The 20,423-nt window shown below is 42.6% G+C and overlaps 2 protein-coding genes across 5 annotated transcripts; one reads left to right on the forward strand and one right to left on the reverse strand.

The window, feature by feature from the left end:
• Nucleotides 1-386: 386 nt before the first annotated feature.
• On the reverse strand, nt 387-12,226 carry fam78ab (family with sequence similarity 78 member Ab). Of its 2 annotated transcripts, XM_056432878.1 has the most exons (3): nt 11,788-12,226; nt 10,697-11,000; nt 387-5,532 (listed from the first exon to the last, which is right to left on the reverse strand). In XM_056432878.1, exons 2-3 carry the CDS (start codon nt 10,957-10,959, stop codon nt 5,007-5,009), a joined length of 789 nt encoding a protein of 262 aa, XP_056288853.1. In that variant the 5' UTR covers nt 10,960-11,000; nt 11,788-12,226; the 3' UTR covers nt 387-5,006. The 2 variants fall into 2 exon arrangements, with proteins under 2 accessions (XP_056288853.1, XP_056288852.1); XM_056432877.1 differs by having other exon boundaries at nt 10,697-12,226.
• Nucleotides 12,227-12,873: 647 nt separating this feature from the next.
• Nucleotides 12,874-19,553, forward strand: LOC130205767 (inactive phospholipid phosphatase 7). Of its 3 annotated transcripts, XR_008833971.1 has the most exons (4): nt 12,874-13,249; nt 13,408-14,156; nt 15,586-15,744; nt 17,870-17,940. XR_008833971.1 is itself a non-coding variant. In XM_056433282.1 (3 exons), the coding sequence occupies exons 2-3, from the start codon at nt 13,664-13,666 to the stop codon at nt 18,256-18,258; spliced, it is 882 nt and encodes a 293-aa protein (XP_056289257.1). In that variant the 5' UTR covers nt 12,874-13,249; nt 13,408-13,663; the 3' UTR covers nt 18,259-19,553. The 3 variants fall into 3 exon arrangements, 2 of the variants coding, with proteins under 2 accessions (XP_056289257.1, XP_056289258.1); XM_056433282.1 differs by lacking the exon at nt 15,586-15,744 and having other exon boundaries at nt 17,870-19,553; XM_056433283.1 differs by lacking the exons at nt 12,874-13,249; nt 15,586-15,744 and having other exon boundaries at nt 13,262-14,156; nt 17,870-19,553.
• The last annotated feature ends 870 nt before the right edge of the window (nt 19,554-20,423 follow it).

Consider the following 20,423-nt stretch of genomic DNA (forward strand, 5'->3'; position numbering starts at 1 on the left):
CTGTTATTTGCCCTTTCTTTATCTGCTGTCATTGCTTTTAACAAAGAGCATCTATAGAGCAGGGACATCCTTTCCAACGCTGTAGAAGTACATCATGTGCTCAGCCATGTATGTGTATCCTCGGGGTTTCAGCCATTTCTTTCTGTTCTGTCTCAGAAGCTGTCTGGTTCTTTGATTTATGCAGTAAATTAATACGCAGACCAACATGTTTGGAGAGGAAAGCAGCCCTGAGGTGACACGTTTGGATGAAGCTCGTAGATTCATTCAGCGTAATTAGTCATGAAAGAAGACGAAGGCAAAGGAACCTCGTTGTTAGTCTCGGTTTGAACGTCACAGAAAATGCATTTCCTTATTTAAGCTGAGAAAAAAACAGGAAAGTCAACAGATCAAGTTTGTTCGTTTTATTCATTCATGAAAAAGACCTTTTTATTATATCTATTTTTTTCCGGGTTTGTTTCCCCAATGTTGTGCATTTTCACAGTTTTAAATGTTTGCCAGAACGGACCCATTTTCAAGTATTGGTGTAAAAGTCAAAGCCAAACAAAAGTACACAAACTGCTTTCACTATTTCAGTGCTGTACACGCGGAAAAGAAAACAAACAGAATGAGAAACACATAAAGTCGCTCACGTTATCTTCTGTGCTACACAGAAGGGTTGCGTGGGGCTGTGTTGATTCCATTTTGGAGGGAAAACAGCAAGATTCACTTGTTTTATATTTCATTGGATAGAAGTCAAAGTCAGGAAATGAAGGCAGGCAGGCGATCCCGAGTGTGAACGTGGTTTAAATAAAGAGGTGTTGATTCACTGATGTTTCGTGGTAGTTCAATAACGACATATTGATCCGAAGCGAAGGTAGCAGCCCTCCCTTTCGTCCCCTCGGCTCGGCCCGACAAGCAGAACACCCGACAACAAAGAATCTTCCACATGGCGACATTTTGCTTTGTCAATGTTTCTCTGGAAATACAAATATGCACAATGCATTTAAGGATGAAAAATAATTGAAAACAGGCCTGCTATTAAATGCCAGGAGTTCATGAGTTACTAACAATGTACCAGTGCATAGTTTTGGCTTTGTCCAATTTTTGGCACCGTTGGCCCTCCATACGGCAAACAAACAATGTGCCATTTTGTTTTTGTGTGGCTTATTAAGGGTTAAGGAGCACATAAAGCCTTTATGAAGTGTTTATGTCATGTTAACATAAAATACACATCATTAACACATCCCAACAGACACACACACACACCCCCCACACACACACACACATACACGCGGAAGACAATTCGTGCCCTAATCCTACAATGTATGTTGTTGATAGTTGACCGGCACCCACTCAATGATCTCAATACTTCCATTTCTCTTTCACATTAAAACATGTATCACGTCCTGATTATTAGTAAAACAGGTGTATATGGCTTTGTAGCATGTGCATGTGTACAGAGGGTCCGCGTGCAGATAAATGAGTTCTCACTGCCAATGTCCTGCTGTGACAATCAGATACCACGCAAGGGCTGCTCCTGTGTGTGTGAGTGTGTACGTGTGTTTGTGTGTGTGTGTGTGTGGGGGGGGGGGGGGGGGGGGCATGCTCTGTCCCTGATTTATGAACAAGGACGTAACCTTTGCTGCACTGTGTTTGTGTGAGAGAGAAGGAAGTGTGACTCCACAACAGCAGAAGCACATCAGTGGAACTCCTCATTCGACCTAAATCCCTCAAATGGGATTTGCCACACGTTGTGAGCGCGGTGCAAATCAGCGTGCCAAGCGTTAATGTCATTATATGTCGTCCAGCTCAGGTACCGTCCACGATGTGCGTGGGTCATTGCAAAGCCGGTACGATGACTCCATGAGGTGAAAGGTTGACGGAGTTTATAACACGAGGCGGGGCGTTCAAAACCAACCACACATTGAAATAACTTGTGCTTGACATCCAAGTTGGGCTTGGTAAATGTCACAGTTATTTTAGGCCGGCTATTATGTCGAAATGGATTCAATTTGTTGCCACAATTCATATTCCTCGCGCCGCCGCTGCTGTGCGCGTGGTGACTTTGACGGCTTGCCTCAGCCGAACACTTTGACCCCGAGCGTTGCCGTCTGACCTCACTTAAACCTCAACCACGACTCACGACACAGAGCCAGCACAGTTCGGCCCATCTAGGGCATGCAAGTGTGTCACTGCAGATCTAATTATGACAGCAGTCCCCCAATAGCCTCCTCCTCCTCCTCCTCTTCTCCCTCCGCCCTGCGACCCGGCCTGGAGCGAAGGCCATCGTGGTTAAGGCGTGAAACGAGCCGAGCGGGAGTGTCTATATACGTGTGTTTACGGTGTGTGCGAGCATTACACGTGGCTGTGATGGGAACAAAGCAGCTCAGGTCGTGGCGTCAAATGGACCCGATGGGTAGATGTTTGAGCTCTGGTTCAGCTCAGCTCTTGTTACTGCGTGTTAAATATGAAGCGAGAGCCAGGAGGCGCTTCGCTGATTCTACCTTCTGACTCGTTAAACCAAGCAAACTGTCGGCTGAAGCTTCACACTCAGTTCACACGCATGAGGGGATATAAGCATATCTCCCAAAATGTGAAATTCTTTCTTTCAGTCTTGGTAGAAATATCAGCCATATCATAGTACTTGCCAAATAAGTTAATTCACAAAATATATTAGTTTTATACAGTTAAATGTACAAAATGTCCTAAAACAACACAAACCCTGCACCGAGTTTGAGGGATGGATGCGTTGTACAGCGAGTGAGGAGACGCTGAGGAGCTGAAATAGCAGCAGCTTACTGATCTGTAAAATACTGAATACTGAAAGTGAAAAACTGGCCTTTAACAGAACAAACCGAGAGATTTTAAAAGAACATGTGTGCATAAATAACTTTTTAGTCCCCATGATGCCAACATCAGCGTCTCTCTCTCTGCTTTTAAGGGTTTGGAGTTTGCAGCTGAAGCACTTTTTTCTTGAAAGATCAACAGCTAAACAGGCATCATCTCATTTAATGTTGGTATCGCGCTGACCAGAGCTGTTTGTGGATGCCTTCTTGTTTCCTTATATTTGCTGGCGGGACAATAAAGGGAGACAAACCCCCACACGGGCAGAGGAGCGGGTCATCTTTATGCCGACCGAGCAGCCGGGATCACAACATGCCTCCTGCTCTTCAGACCCGACAACAGACGACGACGAGTCGAAGACGAGCGGAAGAAGAACTCTGGGGCCGATGAAGATTACAGATGCTTGAGGATGAGGGACAGAACCGCCGTCGGCACGAGAGACATGTTTTCAAGTTGTTATTACACGAGAGAAAAGGGGTGTTATCGATTTAAAGAAAGGCCGCAATTATAAATACACACGTGTCGAGGAGAGTCCAGATAGACGGCCCAGCAGCAAACATCCTGCTGCTTTCAACCTCCAGTTTTTAACCCTCCTGTTACCTTTCGGGTCAATTTGACCCCATTCAATGTTTAATGTCGGTGTTCTTTCGGGTCAATTTGACCCCAGGCTGTTTTTCACTGTGTCAAACATATAAGAAATATCAACTTTTTTATATATTTAAAGGGCTATTTAGGTAGTCAACAAACAAACATAAAGTATCTCACACTTAAACTTGGAAAACAATATTAATTCTAATAATTTTCTGGAGGTTTTAATTGCTGGGGTCAAATTGACCCCGAGGGTAAAATATGTCAGTAAATATAAAGGTAACAGGAGGGTTAAACATTGAATGGGGTCAAATTGACCCTAAGGCAACAGGAGGGTTAAGTATCCGCTTATTCCTCCTGTCTGCGTGGCTGCTTGTTCATCAAAGTTTTGACGTGAGCGGCGCAAACACAGTTACTCGCTGTGGCAAAAGAAAAAGAGTCGGTGCGGAAACCGGATGGATGCAAGAAGAGAAGGGACGGAAGGGAAGAAGGGCGGCCCTGAGATGGAGCGGTGCAGAGCAAGGAAAACAAATGTTCTGATGCTGAAGGCCAGGCCTATAAAATAAAGAATAAAGCGAATGAAATGAGGTTAGCGGACGAGTGCCGTTGAGTACTTGGTGCTCAAGTTGCTCCTGCTCGTCATTGTGTCGAGTGCTGTGGACGCCGGTTGGCTTTACTGGTGTTCTCTGTCTCAGGACAGAGCGTCACGCCTGTTGCGTAACGCACTTGAAACACAACCGGTTGTGTCACTGTGTTCACGCATAATGCTGGTTGTACTCGTGAGACAATACATCTGTCATGTAAATGCAACTGCACATAAAAGCCTTCAGACCCGGGTCTTCTTCTGTGGTATCGCCCCTGTTCTGAAGCCGACCAGCACCGGCATGTCTGGAAGAGACGGGACGGTCGAGCAGGAATACTGCATTGCACTGTGTTTAAGGCGAAAAAGTTTGCAATGGAAAGCAATGTAAACTTAAGGCAGCATGGATTGAATGTCTTGCATGTTTTTAAAAAAAGTCCTAAAATCTATCATGTCACCCAATGCAACAACAAACTAAAGTAAATGCACTCTTCCCGGCCCATAAATAAAACCACAACTGGTATTCATACACAAGGTTTGTGTACATCCATGTGTGTAGCATGTGACATGGTTATGTAAATACTTAGATCCACCCAAACTCACAAACGCCATATCACTTGGCCCGAAACAGCCCAAATATAAAACTGAAATAAAAAATAAAAATAAATTATTTCGTTTTTTTTCATTTTTGTTGCAATGATTTCATTTAGCACAGTGCGACCCGACCCAGTTTGAAGGTAGAATGGTTGCAGTTTGTTCACTCCAGTCTCAAAAGTGTGTTCAAGCCCGCCTCACCTCACCCCACCCCTCCCACCACAGCCGGTAGTTTTCTCCGAGGTGGTTCCGTTTGCCAGTTTTTCTCTCCGTCTGTTTTTTAAACATCGGAGAGAACAACGTAGAGGCAAAAAAAAGGGGGGTGGAAAGGGTTAAAGCGGTGAGCGCTGGTGACGAGCAGGATCAAAAGAAAGAGAATAAATAAGAGATGATACGATTAAGGTATCCAAGGCCAGTCTGGTCAGTATTTAGATGGGATGACCACCATGGGGTCACCGTTCTTTGGCCGCCACATCAGCACCTGGGCGTCGTTGGCGTTGGGCTTGACCATGGCGTTCGAGGAGATGGGCTCATTCTTGCCCAGGATCTGGGGTTGATCCTGGACCACGGGCTCGTTCAGCGCAGCCCTGTGACCCAGAGGCTTCTCCGGGTCCACGCGGATGTGAAGCCGCATCCTCCAGTGGATCGTCTGCAGCACCAGTGTCTCCAAGGTGGCCGGGTTGATGGCCACCAGCCACGTCGTGAAGCTCTGGTCGCGGCGGATGCTGCTGAGCTGAGGCACGTTGCTGTCGCTGACGGGCACACCCCAGGTCACGCTGGGGTAGAAATTGTCATTCATACTGACGGTGAACTTGCTGTCCTTCTTGGTGGGGCCCACCACAGTGCAGGTCTCCGTTGTGTTGCCGTACCACGGGTAGTTCACTCCATCCGAGTCGCTGATGGCCTGGATTTTGCCGTCGCGCAGGTCGGGGAGCTCCCAACTTGACCTGGAAGTTGCAGGTCACACATGAGGATTTGCCCAGAAGTGGTGCTAATAGACATTTAATGGCTGTTGAGATTAAAGGCTAATTACACTGTGTTAAACATTTGGTCTATTTATACTTCTGTTCATCATTTTCATCAGTTATGATAGCTGACGTTGCAAAAAAACACGAGCGAAAAACAATCAAGCTTTTTAAAAAAAAATTTTTTTAACCACTTCCTTTGTAAATGAGGATTTGTGAAATGTATGATATTGCGTAATTGCGCGGTTGAACTGTCTGCACACACAGGAGCAGTGAGCCGAAGCTAAACCAGGAAATTGTAAACTGACATGGATGGTTATTTTGTTCAAATATAATTTAAATCTGATTTCATCATTTTCATCATCATCATTGCTGTTACTGATATGAATCATGGCCACAAGGTTTAAAAAAAATAAGACCCAAGTTGTAATAAATAATGAATGTATCTCTGGATTCCTCTTGTAAAAAGCTCCACTCTAATCCTCTCTGTGTAATGGCGGAGAAGTTGCATCTTAATAGTGTGACAAGTCTCCTTCTTGATGTCATTCCCATCAACACGTGACAGACACAAAGAAATGACTCAAGGCCTCACAGTTGGATCTTCCCGCCAATTTCATAACCGCAGAAGAAAAATAGCATATGAGAATAAAATACTGTGACACACACACACAGCAGGCGGCACTGAAAGGCTCCAGTGACCGGGCACCTCTGGTCTGTTCTGCCCACAGCAGGAATGAGATTACCTTTCATTCACTGAGGACCAGATAACAGTGTGATCCCCAGACACATGACTTCCTGCCTGCTTGGCCTGGTCTCACATTCTTTTGTATGTATTCACCCAGGGGGTGAGATTAGCATGTCATGCATGATAATGGTTAGCCCTCGTGCGTGTGCCTGACCGTGTGTGTGTGTGTGTGTGTGTGTGTGTGTGTGTGTGTACAGTCCTGTTCTGAAAGAAAATCTCCTAATCCTCTAAACTGACAAAACAATTAGCAGTAATTCTCCATTTTGTCAGGAACTCAGACGATATTTTAACAGCGAACACATGAACTGTCACTTTCAGATCACTGCTTGTACTTACTTTGTACTTATACTTTTTATTGCACAACCTGCTTTCACTACCTGCTACTCCCATTTGTCTGTATTTATTTATTTATTTATTTTAAATTTTATTTGTCAGGGACAAAGCAGCGCACATTATTACACAAAGTGTACATGTGATACAGAAGGTTTCTAGCCAATTGGCTAATTTGCAACCCCAGTCCCTGGTCAGGCCTTTCTAAAACAAAACAAAACAAAACAGAAACAAGAAACATGTCTAGATCTAAAACTAATCTAAAAGTGGTGTATGTGTGCAGACAGCTCTCCATACACAGAGAAGACCTGACAAAACATCCATGCATAGACTGAGTGTTCATACACCTAACCATACACATCATAAGATAATAAGATATATACAAGAGCAACACAGGCAGTAGATCCTCTAAACTAAACACAGTTAATACAATACAATAAAACCCGTACAATACAATAAAAACCCATTAAATTGAGTGTGTGCGTGTGCGTGTGTGCAGGCTGGCGTGTGTTTCAGTGTTGACATCCCTGGTTTACTTTTAGCCAGAGTTTTACCTTGCTATTAAATGTTTTCAGTTCAGTTTGTGTTTTTAGTTCCGTTGGTAAGTCGTTCCAGAATCGGGTCCCTTTTGTTGAGAAACATGACTGACCGAAAGTGGTTTTGCGCATCTCTGCTGTGCAGTTGCCACCCACTGATCCCCTAGTGGCCACTCTCCTGGTGCACGTTTTTGTCACACTAAGACAGAGTACAGAAGGTGCTATGTTGTTTGCACATCTAAAGATGAGTTTTAGAAAGGAAAACTTAATGAAGCTGTCGAAACTTAAAAGCTTGTATTTATGTAAAATTAAACAGTGATGTGTGGTTATTGTAGTTTAGTTTATTATATGTTACTATATGTTCATTATATGTTATATGTATATATGTTAGTACTATGTTCAGAGTACTTGTACAGAGTGTATGTCATGTCATGTTATGTTATGTTTGCTATGTTATGCTATGGTAGTTGTTGTGTGGTGCCTTGTCCTAAGAATTTCAGTGCCCAGTCTGACCCTGTGTCATTCTGTGCATCTGACAATAAAAGACTTGTAACTTGTAACTTGTAACATGAAGCCGAGCCGACTGCACACAGGTACGACACGGAGCCGTCTGCCCGCTGAGAAACGTTACTCGTGAGTGGAGAGGGCATTGCAGCGATACGGCTCACTTCCTGTTTCTGTCTTCACTGCCTGCTTCGTCACAGCGAAAATGGTCTGACATCAGTGATATGAGTCAACCCCAAATATATATATATATATATGTAAATATATGTGTATATATAGGTATATATACCTATATATATGTATATATATATATGTGTCTATATATGTGTGTGTGTATGTATATATATATATACAGTATATACATATATATATATTGTGACTGAGAGTGTGCAAACTAGTTAGTGAAAGGTAATGGATGGCTGAAATATAGCTAACATGTAAAGGACTATAACAAGTTTAATGGGTATATATATATATATATATAATCTTTTTTATTATTATTATTATTATTGTTATACATAGTTCATCGTGTTAAATAACAACCAGTTTAAAATCAGATGAACACACCTGGAACAAGCTACATTTTACAAATGGTTTCATAAAGAAACGTTGTTTCCACTGGGCAACATGGAAACAACGCTCATTTCCTGTTTCTGCAACTTTGCCGACACATTCGTTTGCATGTTGCGGGCAAATGGTTGAAAAGAAAGAAGATCAGACCTCATGTTGATGAGGCGGGATAACAGATGGCGATGATTGGATCAACTTTGTCGGAGTAGAAGTGAAGAAAGAGGATGCCAAAGCAATTAATGAATCAATTACAGCGTGTTTAAGCCTCACCACGTGTGTGTGCTGTGTGTAGACTACCAAGTCTGCACGCAACCAAGAATATGGGCAGGAACTTCTGTCTGTAATACAAATGTACATGTTGAGCCTTTAATGTTCATTTTAAGAGACATTGCTACGAATGCAAATTGTATCAAACTGTAACAACTGATATTAATTTCCTTTTTTTTGTTTCACTTCTGCCACGCCTCCTATTTTTAGCAGCTTATTTTTAGGGCGACACAAGACGCCTCGTGTGATCCGAATATGCCGGTTGATAAATACACACATCCTGCTCAAGCATACAAAGCTGTACCACATTAAAGCCATTCTAAAGGACGGGGTCCAACACACAGAGAGGAGAGAGGATGAATGTGTCCAGAATCCAGATCATCCACATTACCGTCTTCAGCCGTTTTGTCCAATTACAGCACGCTGAAGCTTTATTGGCATCAAAGAAACAACGTAGTATGAGAGCCTCAGCAGTGAGAGCAGAGTCGTCTCCTGCATCCTAAGAGCGGCTTCAAAAGTGGCCTTAATGTGGACTGGGGTATACGATGATATTGAAAATATGCATGTTTTAAGTGGGGTAGAACGTAGATGTTGGTTACTTTCGCTTGTGATACTTTTACTGTTGTATTTTCTGCCTTTGGAGCTTTGTTTCTATATCAAATTGCTGATTACTAACAGAAAAATAGTTCTGAAAAAGTTACATTTGACCTCAAATGACCTGCTTCTGTGCCAGCGGTTTCACTGAGCACACGCTATACGCTGCATCCTGTTTATTTTGAAGGTGATACAATCTCAAAAGGAATCTTTTACACCTTGAAAGATGAGAGACGCTGCAGTGTGAGACCTGCAGTAGCCGACAGAACACTGGGAATTAGTAACTGTCTTGAATGTTATGTTTTGGGCTTCAAAGTGGGGAGCAAGTCTATTTTTTCTCTATAGTGTGTTTCAAAATTAGACGTTTTTGAATGCGTCATTGTTCCTTTTATACGAACAATAAATCACTAACAAAACTTGACAAAAGAGCATGGCAATTTAAGATGAAAGAGTAAATTGGAAAGCAATTACTGTAAAGACAAATGCAGAGTACAAAAGGCATTGATTATACTAGAAAGTAATGGAGGACTTTCTCTCTCTCACAAACACACACACACACACACACACATATAGGACTATATGTACACTAGGTTTGGGGTGTTGGGGAGGGGACTGTGTCTCTAATCTTAGACGTGCAGCTGCAATATCTACAGATAACGTGTATTATGGGTACATGTCAGCTTGTGGTTGCCTGCTGCGGGATATAGGAATACTTTTTGTAACATGTGTGTACCAATATATAGAATGAGAAATAGGCCTATAATCTGTGTCATACGCATCTTTTCTTAAAGCTGGTTTTGCCCAAAGCTGGTGCAAGATAACTGTGTATTGACAAGTGGATGGATCTCAAAGGCCAGAGCAATTATTTTCCATCACAATGTCCTGCTCTCATATCTGTCAGGTTGTGAGTATAGCCTGCAGCCACAGGCCCACATACTGAAGATAGCTCAGCTGCTGATTGAACATTAAAGTTCACTTTCAGACAGTTCAAATTATTTTACTTTTCCATGTTTTCCATTTCTGAAAACAGATGGAGCTTTCTCCTTTTTGGAGATTTCTCCAAACGTGTTTACATCGTCCAAAATACTATATAACTATTAACTCATATTAACTATGCTTACATTTTTTATTTATTGATCCATAAGTTGTTCAAGAGAACATTATTTGTAAACTATTTTGATAACAGATTAATTATTTCAGTCGATTAAAAGTAAAAAGTTTAGCTCATTCTCAGGTTTCAGTAAGAGTTGCTGCTGCTCTTTGTCATATTTGATAATATGAGTATATTTGAAAATGTCCCCATGGAGCTGAGACGTTTCTCCAAAATAATTAGACATTTCATAGAACAAACAATAAACTGATTAATAGAAGAAATTCTGAATTGTGGCAGGAGGGTAAGTTGCAGCAAATTAACCGAACCACGCTTTAATTACTTTATTCACCAGTTGTAATTCTTATAACTGTTATCCAAGTTCTTTTTTTTAAAAAGTGTATCATTAATGCCTTGTTATTGAGTCTCAACCCATGGCTCAACACGCCCATCACCTAATGATGACGAACACAGTAAAAAACAAACAAAAGATGAGCCCACGATACTCACATCCCTTTGCTTCCATACGTATTGTAGAACTCCATGTGGTTACAGGCTTGAATCCAGCCAATGGTCCATGTCTCTTTACTGGCGACTGGCGGCACAAGGACCCGGGCATAAGCTCGGAAGTGGGGTGTCCGGTAGCGCAGGACCACGCTGGATGACTCGTCGATGCTGGTGGGGTTGGGGTCGATGGAGGTGTTCACCTCCAGGACGATGATACTGTCTCGGAAACTCTTGGGCTTACACCTGATACTCTGGATACAGCCCATTGCATTAAATAGCCACACAATCCACAACAACGTCCAGAGGTCTGGAGAAGAAGAAAGACGCATGGAAACAGCAAGAAAATCACACCAGGCGGCTCCACATCATGTTTTCCAGAAAAAAAGCGAACCAGATTAGAAAATGCGTATTCATAGCGACGGTCTCATAAAAAAATAAATTTAAAAAAGCCATGCATCTTTGATGCAAAACTACTTTCAGTAGAAGACAGGCCTAGAAGATCTTCATTTTTGAGCGCATGCTTTCCGGTGCGTAAAAGCAACTTCATCAAACAAGTGCAGCTCCAATAACTTTCCTTTATCCGTGCACTGGTGTTTTCATGCGGTCAAGTTACAAGTCATCGCCTCCTTAATGCGCTTTTATCACATAAGGACTTGACCTTTTGGCGACATGCATCCATTGGAGAGGTGCGCGTAAAAGGCTCTGGTTAATTATGAGCTAAATAATTAACAAAGACTACTAATGTTACATCTTGGCGTCATATTATATGTTGTGTGATTCTTTATCTCATTACCAGTTCAAGGGTTAATGCTCTCTGTCCAGCTGGTGACAAGAGTCATAATCCCAAAAAAATGTTGTGCTGGACAGCACGCGGACATTTATCGAGGACAAATGGCAGCTCAGAGGGGACGCTCATATTATGTGGAGCAGCCTTATGTCCATTTAATCCGCAATAGCCTCTCTTCCACGCAATAACAAATAAGTGAAATGTGACTATTCAAGCGCGTTATACTGAACGATTTAATAGATGTGCATTGCATGAATTACGGTCTACTTTGGGCGGACAAAAACAACATGCAAAAAAAAAAGTCTACCTATAAAACAGTGCACTGGAAAGTCTCCAGTGTCTGCAGAAGGGAGAAATCCTGGAGAAATTCAGAGTGAACGGCGGCGCGCACAGTTCGTCGGTCCGAGAGGTAATTCCGTTATCTCCTCCACACGCGCTCCGGTCATTACAGCTGCAACATATTCCACTGTCCCGCACGGAGAGAGGTAGCATTTCCACAAGCACTGAAATCTAGTCCAGTTTCCGACGGAGCACCGCAACATCCAAAGGACACCGCCGGGTCAACTTCAGCACCCATTTCACCGGACCCATTCTGAAGATTTAAAAAATCTATAAAAGCAGCCAATAATGCCTCGGAAGAGAACACGCCAGCCGTCACATAGTTGGACCGAGCGGACAGTTGCAGCCCGTCTGTGATGGGATGCAGTTCAGCCCAAATTCCAGCCCAAGCTGTCATTTCTCCGTGCTCGTCCCATCGCTGCCACGGCAGGTTCACCCCGCTCCGTATTGGTCTACTTCAGCCGGGTAGCAGCTTTATAAGTATCTTTGAGGCGACACTTCCGCTCTGAGCTGTAGGCATGCTGGGAAATGTAGGCGCCGAGAGGAGGATAACGTTAGAAATATTTTCACCTCAAACCATCTTCTGGGCTGCGAGCTTCTGTGCGATGTCGAAAAGGATATGTTGTCATTTAACGTATATCCCGTTACACATGCGCGTTGTAGTAATTAGAATAATGTAGTCACATTATCAAAGGCTGTAGTCTTTGTGTAGCAGTGGCATTTTTTATTACTGACTTGATCACATTCGTTTAAATAATTAACGTGGGGGATAAAAAATAAAATAACACGAACGTGTGCATACTCGTGTATTTTATTTGCCTGCATACTTGTTTATATACATAGTCCTATTAAAATATGGCTAACTGTAATTGCCATCAACATTCATGCCAATTAAGTTTATTTTATTTGACTTTTTTAAAAGAGCTTTCAGAGGAAAGCTGGATATTTATGTTATCCAAAAAAAAAGACAAAAATAATCAATGTTTTATTGTTTTGACAATTGTGTTTTAATTCTGCGGTGTGATTTGATCTTTCTTAGCTTTTTGTTCAGAAACATTGCAGCACGTTGACAATCCTCCCTCTCTGTCTCAATAAAGTTGACATCAAAACAGGGTGCTCCTGTGTCCTGCTCCTGTCTGTTTAAGCACCTTGGAGAACTCCACAGCAGAGCGCACTGCAGAGGTGGAATCGGGTTTATGCGTAAACTACGTCAAATCCGCACGGAAGTGCCGAGTGCTGCACAGGCTGGGCTGCCTCGTCTTCGCCCTTTGTTGATGATGTCGGCCGACTGTTAACCGTTTCAGGTTTTGCCTGCGTCGCTCTGTGCCGGATCCCCCCTCTGTCCACGCTGCCTGGGTATCAGAGGTGTTATGGAGGTTGCGGGGCAGATTTAGAGCGACGCGCTGTGCTTCATATTCATCATTCGCTTGGTAAGATGACACCGTGTATTGCGTATTTCGTGCACATTTCCGACACCGAGCCTGTTTTGTCAGCAAAGCACGCAGCGGAAGCACCTGTTTGCCGTGTGCTTGTGCCATGCTGAGGCGTAACGAGATGCTCATGTTGTTATTTTATCTCCATGCTGTAGATCGGGTTTCACTGGATTGGCCGAGGCGAGATGCCATTCAAGAGACTCTCCACAGCGGTATAAACAGCATGGCCATCGCACATTCCACTGGGTCTAAATATATCTATTAAGGCCACAGGAGGGGGAGGACTTGTGCAGGGTTTTTATCCTGGGAGCTTCCACTGTCGTGGTCAACTCGCACCACTTGAATCATCTTCCGGAGATTGGCAATCGGTTTGTTGCGCCCAACGGAGGAGAACTTGGCCCCATCCAAAACATGCCCTCGAGTTACAATGTGAGATCGAGGGCGCGGGAGAGAAACAACGTCCTGACTAGACCCGAGTTCGTATCCCTGAACCAGCCTCTCCGCGGCGGGAGCGGCGGTGGAGTCGGCGGCCCCTCGGAGAGCCGAGGCGGCGCGAGGCGACCAGGTCCAATCAAGCACCAAACGAGCGTGCCGAGTGAAGAACCCGCCGACAATGGCAACAAGGACAAGAAAGAGCCGGGCAAAATGCCAGAGGAAGACTGTATGCTGCTGAACCCTTCATTCAAGGGAATAGCGATGAACTCCCTCTTCGCCATTGACATCTGCATGTCCAAGCGCATGGGGGTGTGCGCCAACACGTCCTCCTCCTGGGGAGGCTGCCGCTCCATGGTGGCCCTGTTAGCGCTCACGGGCCACGGCATCACGTGGATCATTGGCACTATTGTGTGTCTCGCGAGGAGTAACACTCTGGCAGGGCAAGAGGTGCTGGTCAACCTGCTGCTTGGTAAATGCCACACCACACTCACCATCTAATCTCTCAGAAACTTCTGTAGGAGTTTGGTACCCAGAATGCACCGCGCAGGAGGAGCAAGTCACTATAATGACGTGCGTTCACAATCGTCTTTCCCTTCTCTTGTAAAGGTTGGCTGGTGAAATCAGCCAGCTGTGTTATTCTCCACTCTGTTGTCACTGCATACAATGCTCCTGCCATACAATCACATACATTTTTAATGAGGGTTTAAGTTGTCTTTTCTATGTTTGATACATCTTTTGTACATACCTCATTGATCATGGGATGCTAAACTGGTCTCCACAACATGACCACCTAAAGATTGTATTTATGGCTGATTTATTAGTGCTCTATAAAGTATTGATGAATTATTTATGTACCGTTATAAAGCCTTTATAGAGCAAACTTTAAATATAAGGTATGGCTTGTTAGAAAGTGGTACCAGTTTGTGTTTTAAAACTGATAAACGTAATGATACCAAATGGTCCTTAATCCTTAATCTTTGTTCTGATTGACACATTACAAACATTGTACTAAGTGTCCCCCAGCAACTGAGAAAAGAGGAAAATCAGCAAATTCAGACTTAAGAAGAAAAAGAGAGAATGTCCACATGTGTCACTTTTGTTTCGTAAAGTCAATATAATGTATTGAAGGGAGGGTTTTTATAATGTGTTTTTCATGGTGTTGATGCACATTCTTATTATGCGTTACACCTTACCATTATGTAATGTAACAAAAGATGCAATTCATAAAGTACTGACTCCAAATCATAAATATATCTAAAGGTAGTATTTTCTGCAGAGTTGCATCCGATTGCAGACAAGTGCACACACACACACACACACACACACACACACACACACACACACACACACAGATTAATGACAAAAGAGCAGTACAAATCTCCTGGCTGTGGCTACATTAAGCTCTGATTGGAAGCCAGTAAATCTCTGGATGTAGGACACTGCTGCGTTGTGTTTGGGACAGCCCCGAATGCTTGTTGAGTATTTGTCAGTACAAGATAATTTATAGTCTATTGAGGTCTGTCAGGAGAAAATTTCAATTCAATTCAATTCAATTCAGTTTATTTTGTACAGCCCAATATCACAAATTACAAATTTGCCTCAGAGGGCTTTACAATCTGTACACATAATCTACAAACATGCTAAACAGTGGGGCATAATTGATATTTAACCGAATAACATTCTGTCTTGCTTTCACCCAACAGGAAAGTAATCAGCTCAGACTAGACTGTCAGATTTGGTTTAATTCAGTGTACTGCCATCAGCATATAAACTGTGCAGTGCAGAAATATTTCACATGCAGTGTTTTCTTCTTCTTCTTCTCCTCCTCCTCCTCCTCCTCCTCCTTCTACTTCTTCTTCTTCTTCTTCTTTATCTTCTTCTTCTTCTCTGTATCTCAGTTACTCCCAATATATATATACATATATATATATATATATGTATATATATATTCAAAAAGGTAACATTAAGCCAACTAATAGATACTTCAGGTATGCAGATATGATTGCAACAATATCCATGACATCAATACCGTCGCTTCTCCGGATGAGATCAGATAAGTGAGGCAGCGTGTCCTCTGGATGTGAGGCCTGCGTGGATGATGACAGTTACAAACAGACATGACATCACACGGCTGTTGTGTTTAATTCATTTGTTATTATGCTTGATGGAACAGATAGGTCATCATTATATATTTCAAGTGTCTTACCTGTGTGGAGTTCCAGACTTTCTATTAGCAAAAGAATCCATCAATAATTGAAGTGGCTATAATGTGAAAGGAAACACTCATTGTGACAACTATCAGCCAATCAGTACCGTTGACTCCTTTTGGATCACTCTTACCGCTCTTGTCTGCTCTTCTTAACCACAGGAGGCAACTCTCTTAACCCTTGTGTTGCCTTAGGGTCATTTTGACCCGAATCAATATTACACCCTCCCCCCGCCTTAGGATTAATTTGACCCCATTCAATGTTTAATGTCGGTGTTCTTTCGGTAGTCAACAAACAAACATAAAGTGCCTCACACTTAAACTTGGAAAACAATATTAATTCTAATAATTTTCTGGAGGTTTTAATTGCTGGCGTCAAATTGAACCCAAAGGGTAAAATATGTTAGTAAATATAAAGGTAACAGGAGGGTGAAACATTGAATCGGGTCAAAATGACCCATAGGCGGGGGGAGGGTGTAATATTGATTCGGGTCAAAATAATAATAATAATAATAATAATCATTTATTTTATATAGCGCTTCTCAAGGCATGCCGACATCCCGAAGTCGCTTTACAGAGTCCAGTAGTCACACACACAGTCATCCCGGTGGTGGTAAGCTACATCAGTAGCCACAGCTGCCCTGGGGCAGACTGGCAGCCAATCAGCGCCCTCCGACCACCACCAACATTCATTCACATCCATACGAACCGGGGTGAGGCTGCGGTGCAAGTCTTTATGATGGTGGGGGAAACCGGAGTACCCGGAGGAAACCACCGAAGAGAACAGAACAACTCTCCAACACAGAAAGGACCTGGAGCAGACGCCGGGGAACCCAGGACCTTCTTGCTGTGAGGCGACAGTGCTAACCACAAGGGTTAAGTGCAAAAGCTCTAAAACCTTTCCGTGTGCTGTCTGTCGAGCACCCAAAGGCAAACAAATAAAGTGTGTGACTATCCGGGGAACATGTGGAGCATTTAGCAGCTCAAGAGACAGATTATTTGCACAGGAGTTGTTGGAGACCAAAACAAAGCTAAAAGGAGAGGGAATTTACTTCCATCAGAAAGACACAAACAACACTCACATTGATTGATAATGTTGCTTCATTTGAGCTGGATGTGTAAATACACATTTAAAGTTCACCATATTGACTTTTAAGATGCTAATATGTCAGTGTTTACACTTTTTTTTAAATCCAACCAGGACAACCATCTCGGTCAGGACTTTTTGTGGCAAAACAATTATCAAAAAGCAAAAAACAGATTTCTGCACAATAATAGCTTTAATAATAATTATTCAGTTGAAGGGCAGCACAAACAGGCTTGGAATAACATTCATTATTATCGCTTGGGCCTTGCGGCAAAGTCCTCACTCACATCTCTTCCATGGCATTGAGATGTCTCTTCCTCCTCACTGGCTTTAAAGAACTGGAATAGAAGTGAAAAAGCAATGTCCCTGTTAGGACAGCCAGTGGAGGACTGGAATGAGAATCAGGCCAGCATAATCAATTTATCAGACAACTGACAGTTATTTAGCACGTGGCTGACTGAGTGTGTATAGAGATGGTGGTGTTGAACAGAAGTTAAAGACGGCAATGGTCGGGATATTTTTGGTACAGCCATGGAGCTATAAAAGGCATCTGCAAATGTCCGGTATGTGGACTCAAAGCAAATGCTAGATGGTATTCTATGCCTGATTGGTTATTCTTGGTCACCAAGATATCTGTTTGCACATGTGCTATAGTTGTATTATGCTTTATTTGAAGACTCGCTGTAATATATAAAATGCTGTCCACTGAGGCAAAGTGTTCCTCTTAGATGTTAATTATTTGTTACTACTCTTATTACAATTGTTCTTCCTGTGTTGTTGTCTGATTTATCAAAACTAAAAGTATTAATCTTCCACCACTGGAATTGTCTACTTTATAGCATTTCAGCAATTATTTTTCACCTGTGTAATAACTCCCTTTTCTCCACAGCCCTCATTCTTGACATCCTGACGGTGGCTGGGCTCCAGAGGCTGGTGAAGCGCAGAGGACCTTGGGAGGAGACGCCGGGCTTAATGGACTCCATCGCGATGGACATCTACTCCTTCCCAGCTGCTCACGCCAGCCGGGCCGCCATGGTCTCCAAGTTCCTGCTGTCTCACCTGGTGCTGGCTGTGCCGCTACGCATCCTGTTGGTGCTGTGGGCCCTCCTGGTGGGCATGTCCCGGGTGCTGCTGGGGAAACACCACCTAACTGATATGGTGTGTGGCTTTGCGCTGGGCTTGCTCCACTTTAGCTTGATGGAGTCGGTGTGGCTCACATCAAACACCTGTCAGAATCTTATTTCCATCAGCATGCTCAGCTGGAGCCCCTTTTTCTGAGCTTTTGATATGAGGCTATGCTCGCACACAAGGCTTATTTGATACACTAACCTCACAATGTCAGGGACTTAGGTCTGATGATGTTATTTTTGTAAGGGTTTGACGTTCTTATTGCAGGGTGTCAACAGAGAAGCATCCATATTTAGGAATCCGATGCTGGATGGCATGTAGCACCCAAGACAGGCAGATCACAAGACATCATGAAACATTCATAATGCTTCACCAATCCTAGTAGCTTCAGTCAAACCTACTAAAACACGCCTCTACTGCTCCTGGCTCTCAATTAAGTACTGATGATAAAAGGAGAACTCAGACTACTGCAAGCTCATGATTTGGTGACAATGTATATGTAGGGTTTTGAAAGATTTTTTTCGTTGTTGTTTATTCGATTTGTGATTATTATACAGTATGAAAGCCGGTGCAATTTATCCAAAACTGAACCCCTTTCTATTCAACAACTGATTATTGAGTCTGTGTGCCTCTTCCTCTTTGCCATCTTACTTCCTTTTACGTCCTCCTTCCCTGCTACCTCTTCCCTTTTTCTCATTTGTTTTGAAGATTCATGTTTTTCTTATTTGGAATGCTGATATACTTCAACTACATTGAACACTGAATAGCTTGGCGGAAGGCTATAATATTGGATATAACACTAAAATATACAAAGGTTGGATATCCCACATTGTTCCTTCTTTGGCATGACTATTATGTTTGTATATCTCTGAGGGGATTCTGTTCTTCTTACCGAATGTTTATCAAATATGAACTTATTTTGAAGACATTGAATTTAGCTGCTTGTGTAAAAGAAATGTCACACACGCAAAATGTAATACTTTTGTCGTAAAGTATCATTTCCTTACAACGTGCCATTTATGCTTTATAGCTGATATTTCTCTTCAGCTCTTTCATTTCATGCTGCTGCAGTCAGCACATCGGCCTAACTGATGCTTATTTATGGTCAATGCTGATTGTGTGCCCCAAAAAACAACTGAAGTGTGTGTGTGTGTGTGTGGGAGAGTGTGTGCGTGCGTGCGTGCATGCCTGAATAGTGGCATACAAAGTAAGAAATATCAGTTAGAAATATCAGTTTGAACAAATTCTATTATTTTTTTAATTTGATGGACCTTTGATTTAACAACTGCTGTTTTTTTGTTGCAAACTTGTTTTTGTGGTTTGATGTGTAAATACAGTTTTTTGTCGCCTACATTGGTTTGCATAGTTCTGTACAGGGATCTGTATGTCATGTTTGTACTTTTTCCAGCATTAATAAAAATGAGGCGGGCTGTCAGTAAAACGTTGATGTCTTTGTGTTTTTTATTATTTCTTTAGTGTTAACAATGTTTTTGGTGTATTAATGTTAATTTTCAGTGTGAATGGTGTGTGTGTGTGTGTGGATTGTTTTGCATCTGTTGATCTGCAACACTCCACAATTCAAGGTTTTGCAAATGTCTTAAATTGAAATGTGTGTGCGAACTAGAATGAGGAAAACATCATTTGATAAACGTTAACGAATCAGCTGAATGCTATCGGAAGCTTAACTGCTTATTTATTTGGCGGCTTTCCGCAACAAATTGTGATGATTGCTTCAATAATCACATCGACTGTTAAGTATCCCAAAAGAACAAAGAAGTGGGAAACCCTATAAGTCAACAGACAGCTCTGACATTATACATTTCTTAAAGGGGAAAATACATATTTCCTAAATCCTACTTGTTCCACAAAGCATTACCTCCTTACATCAAACTAAAAGAGAATTGTGACGATCCTCTATTCAATCTCAGCCCTTGCAGTGCACCTATAAGGCCATATAGTACGCAAAGTAGGGTTTTTACTTGGCATAAAGCTAAAGTAGTTTTATCAACACATCGTGTGTTTCAGGATTGCCTGTTAACTGCATCCACATATTTGTAGACCAAATAGTTTATTTAACCGAGAGAGCAAACAGGAATGTATTGATGCAACAATATTTCTGAATGTCATTCAGTCGGTGTGTCTTCCCAGCCTTTGACACGAGTTTCCTGTCACACAACTCTTGCCACAGAAAAGCGACAGGAAACAAGGCCAATGGTGTGTGCTCTGAAACAGTTTACATAGCAGGAACAGAAACTGCCTCCAAAACACACTGACAGGGTCAGAGAGGAAAGAGTTACCTGTTTGTGTGTGTGCAT

This window comes from Pseudoliparis swirei, chromosome 15 (genome assembly GCF_029220125.1).
Source record: "Pseudoliparis swirei isolate HS2019 ecotype Mariana Trench chromosome 15, NWPU_hadal_v1, whole genome shotgun sequence".
NCBI lineage: Eukaryota > Metazoa > Chordata > Actinopteri > Perciformes > Liparidae > Pseudoliparis > Pseudoliparis swirei.

What these genes read in the sequence shown, in the direction of transcription:
- fam78ab (XM_056432877.1), bottom strand. Translation starts at nt 11,022, where the DNA reads ATGCGTCTTTCTTCTTCTCCAGACCTCTGGACGTTGTTGTGGATTGTG. An exon ending in ACGTATGGAAGCAAAGGGAT is followed by an intron (nt 5,533 to 10,696) that starts GTGAGTATCGTG and finishes TGCAACTTCCAG; the next exon opens with GTCAAGTTGGGAGCTCCCCG.
- LOC130205767 (XM_056433282.1), top strand. Translation starts at nt 13,664, where the DNA reads ATGCCCTCGAGTTACAATGTGAGATCGAGGGCGCGGGAGAGAAACAAC. An exon ending in GCTGGTCAACCTGCTGCTTG is followed by an intron (nt 14,157 to 17,869) that starts GTAAATGCCACA and finishes TTTTCTCCACAG; the next exon opens with CCCTCATTCTTGACATCCTG.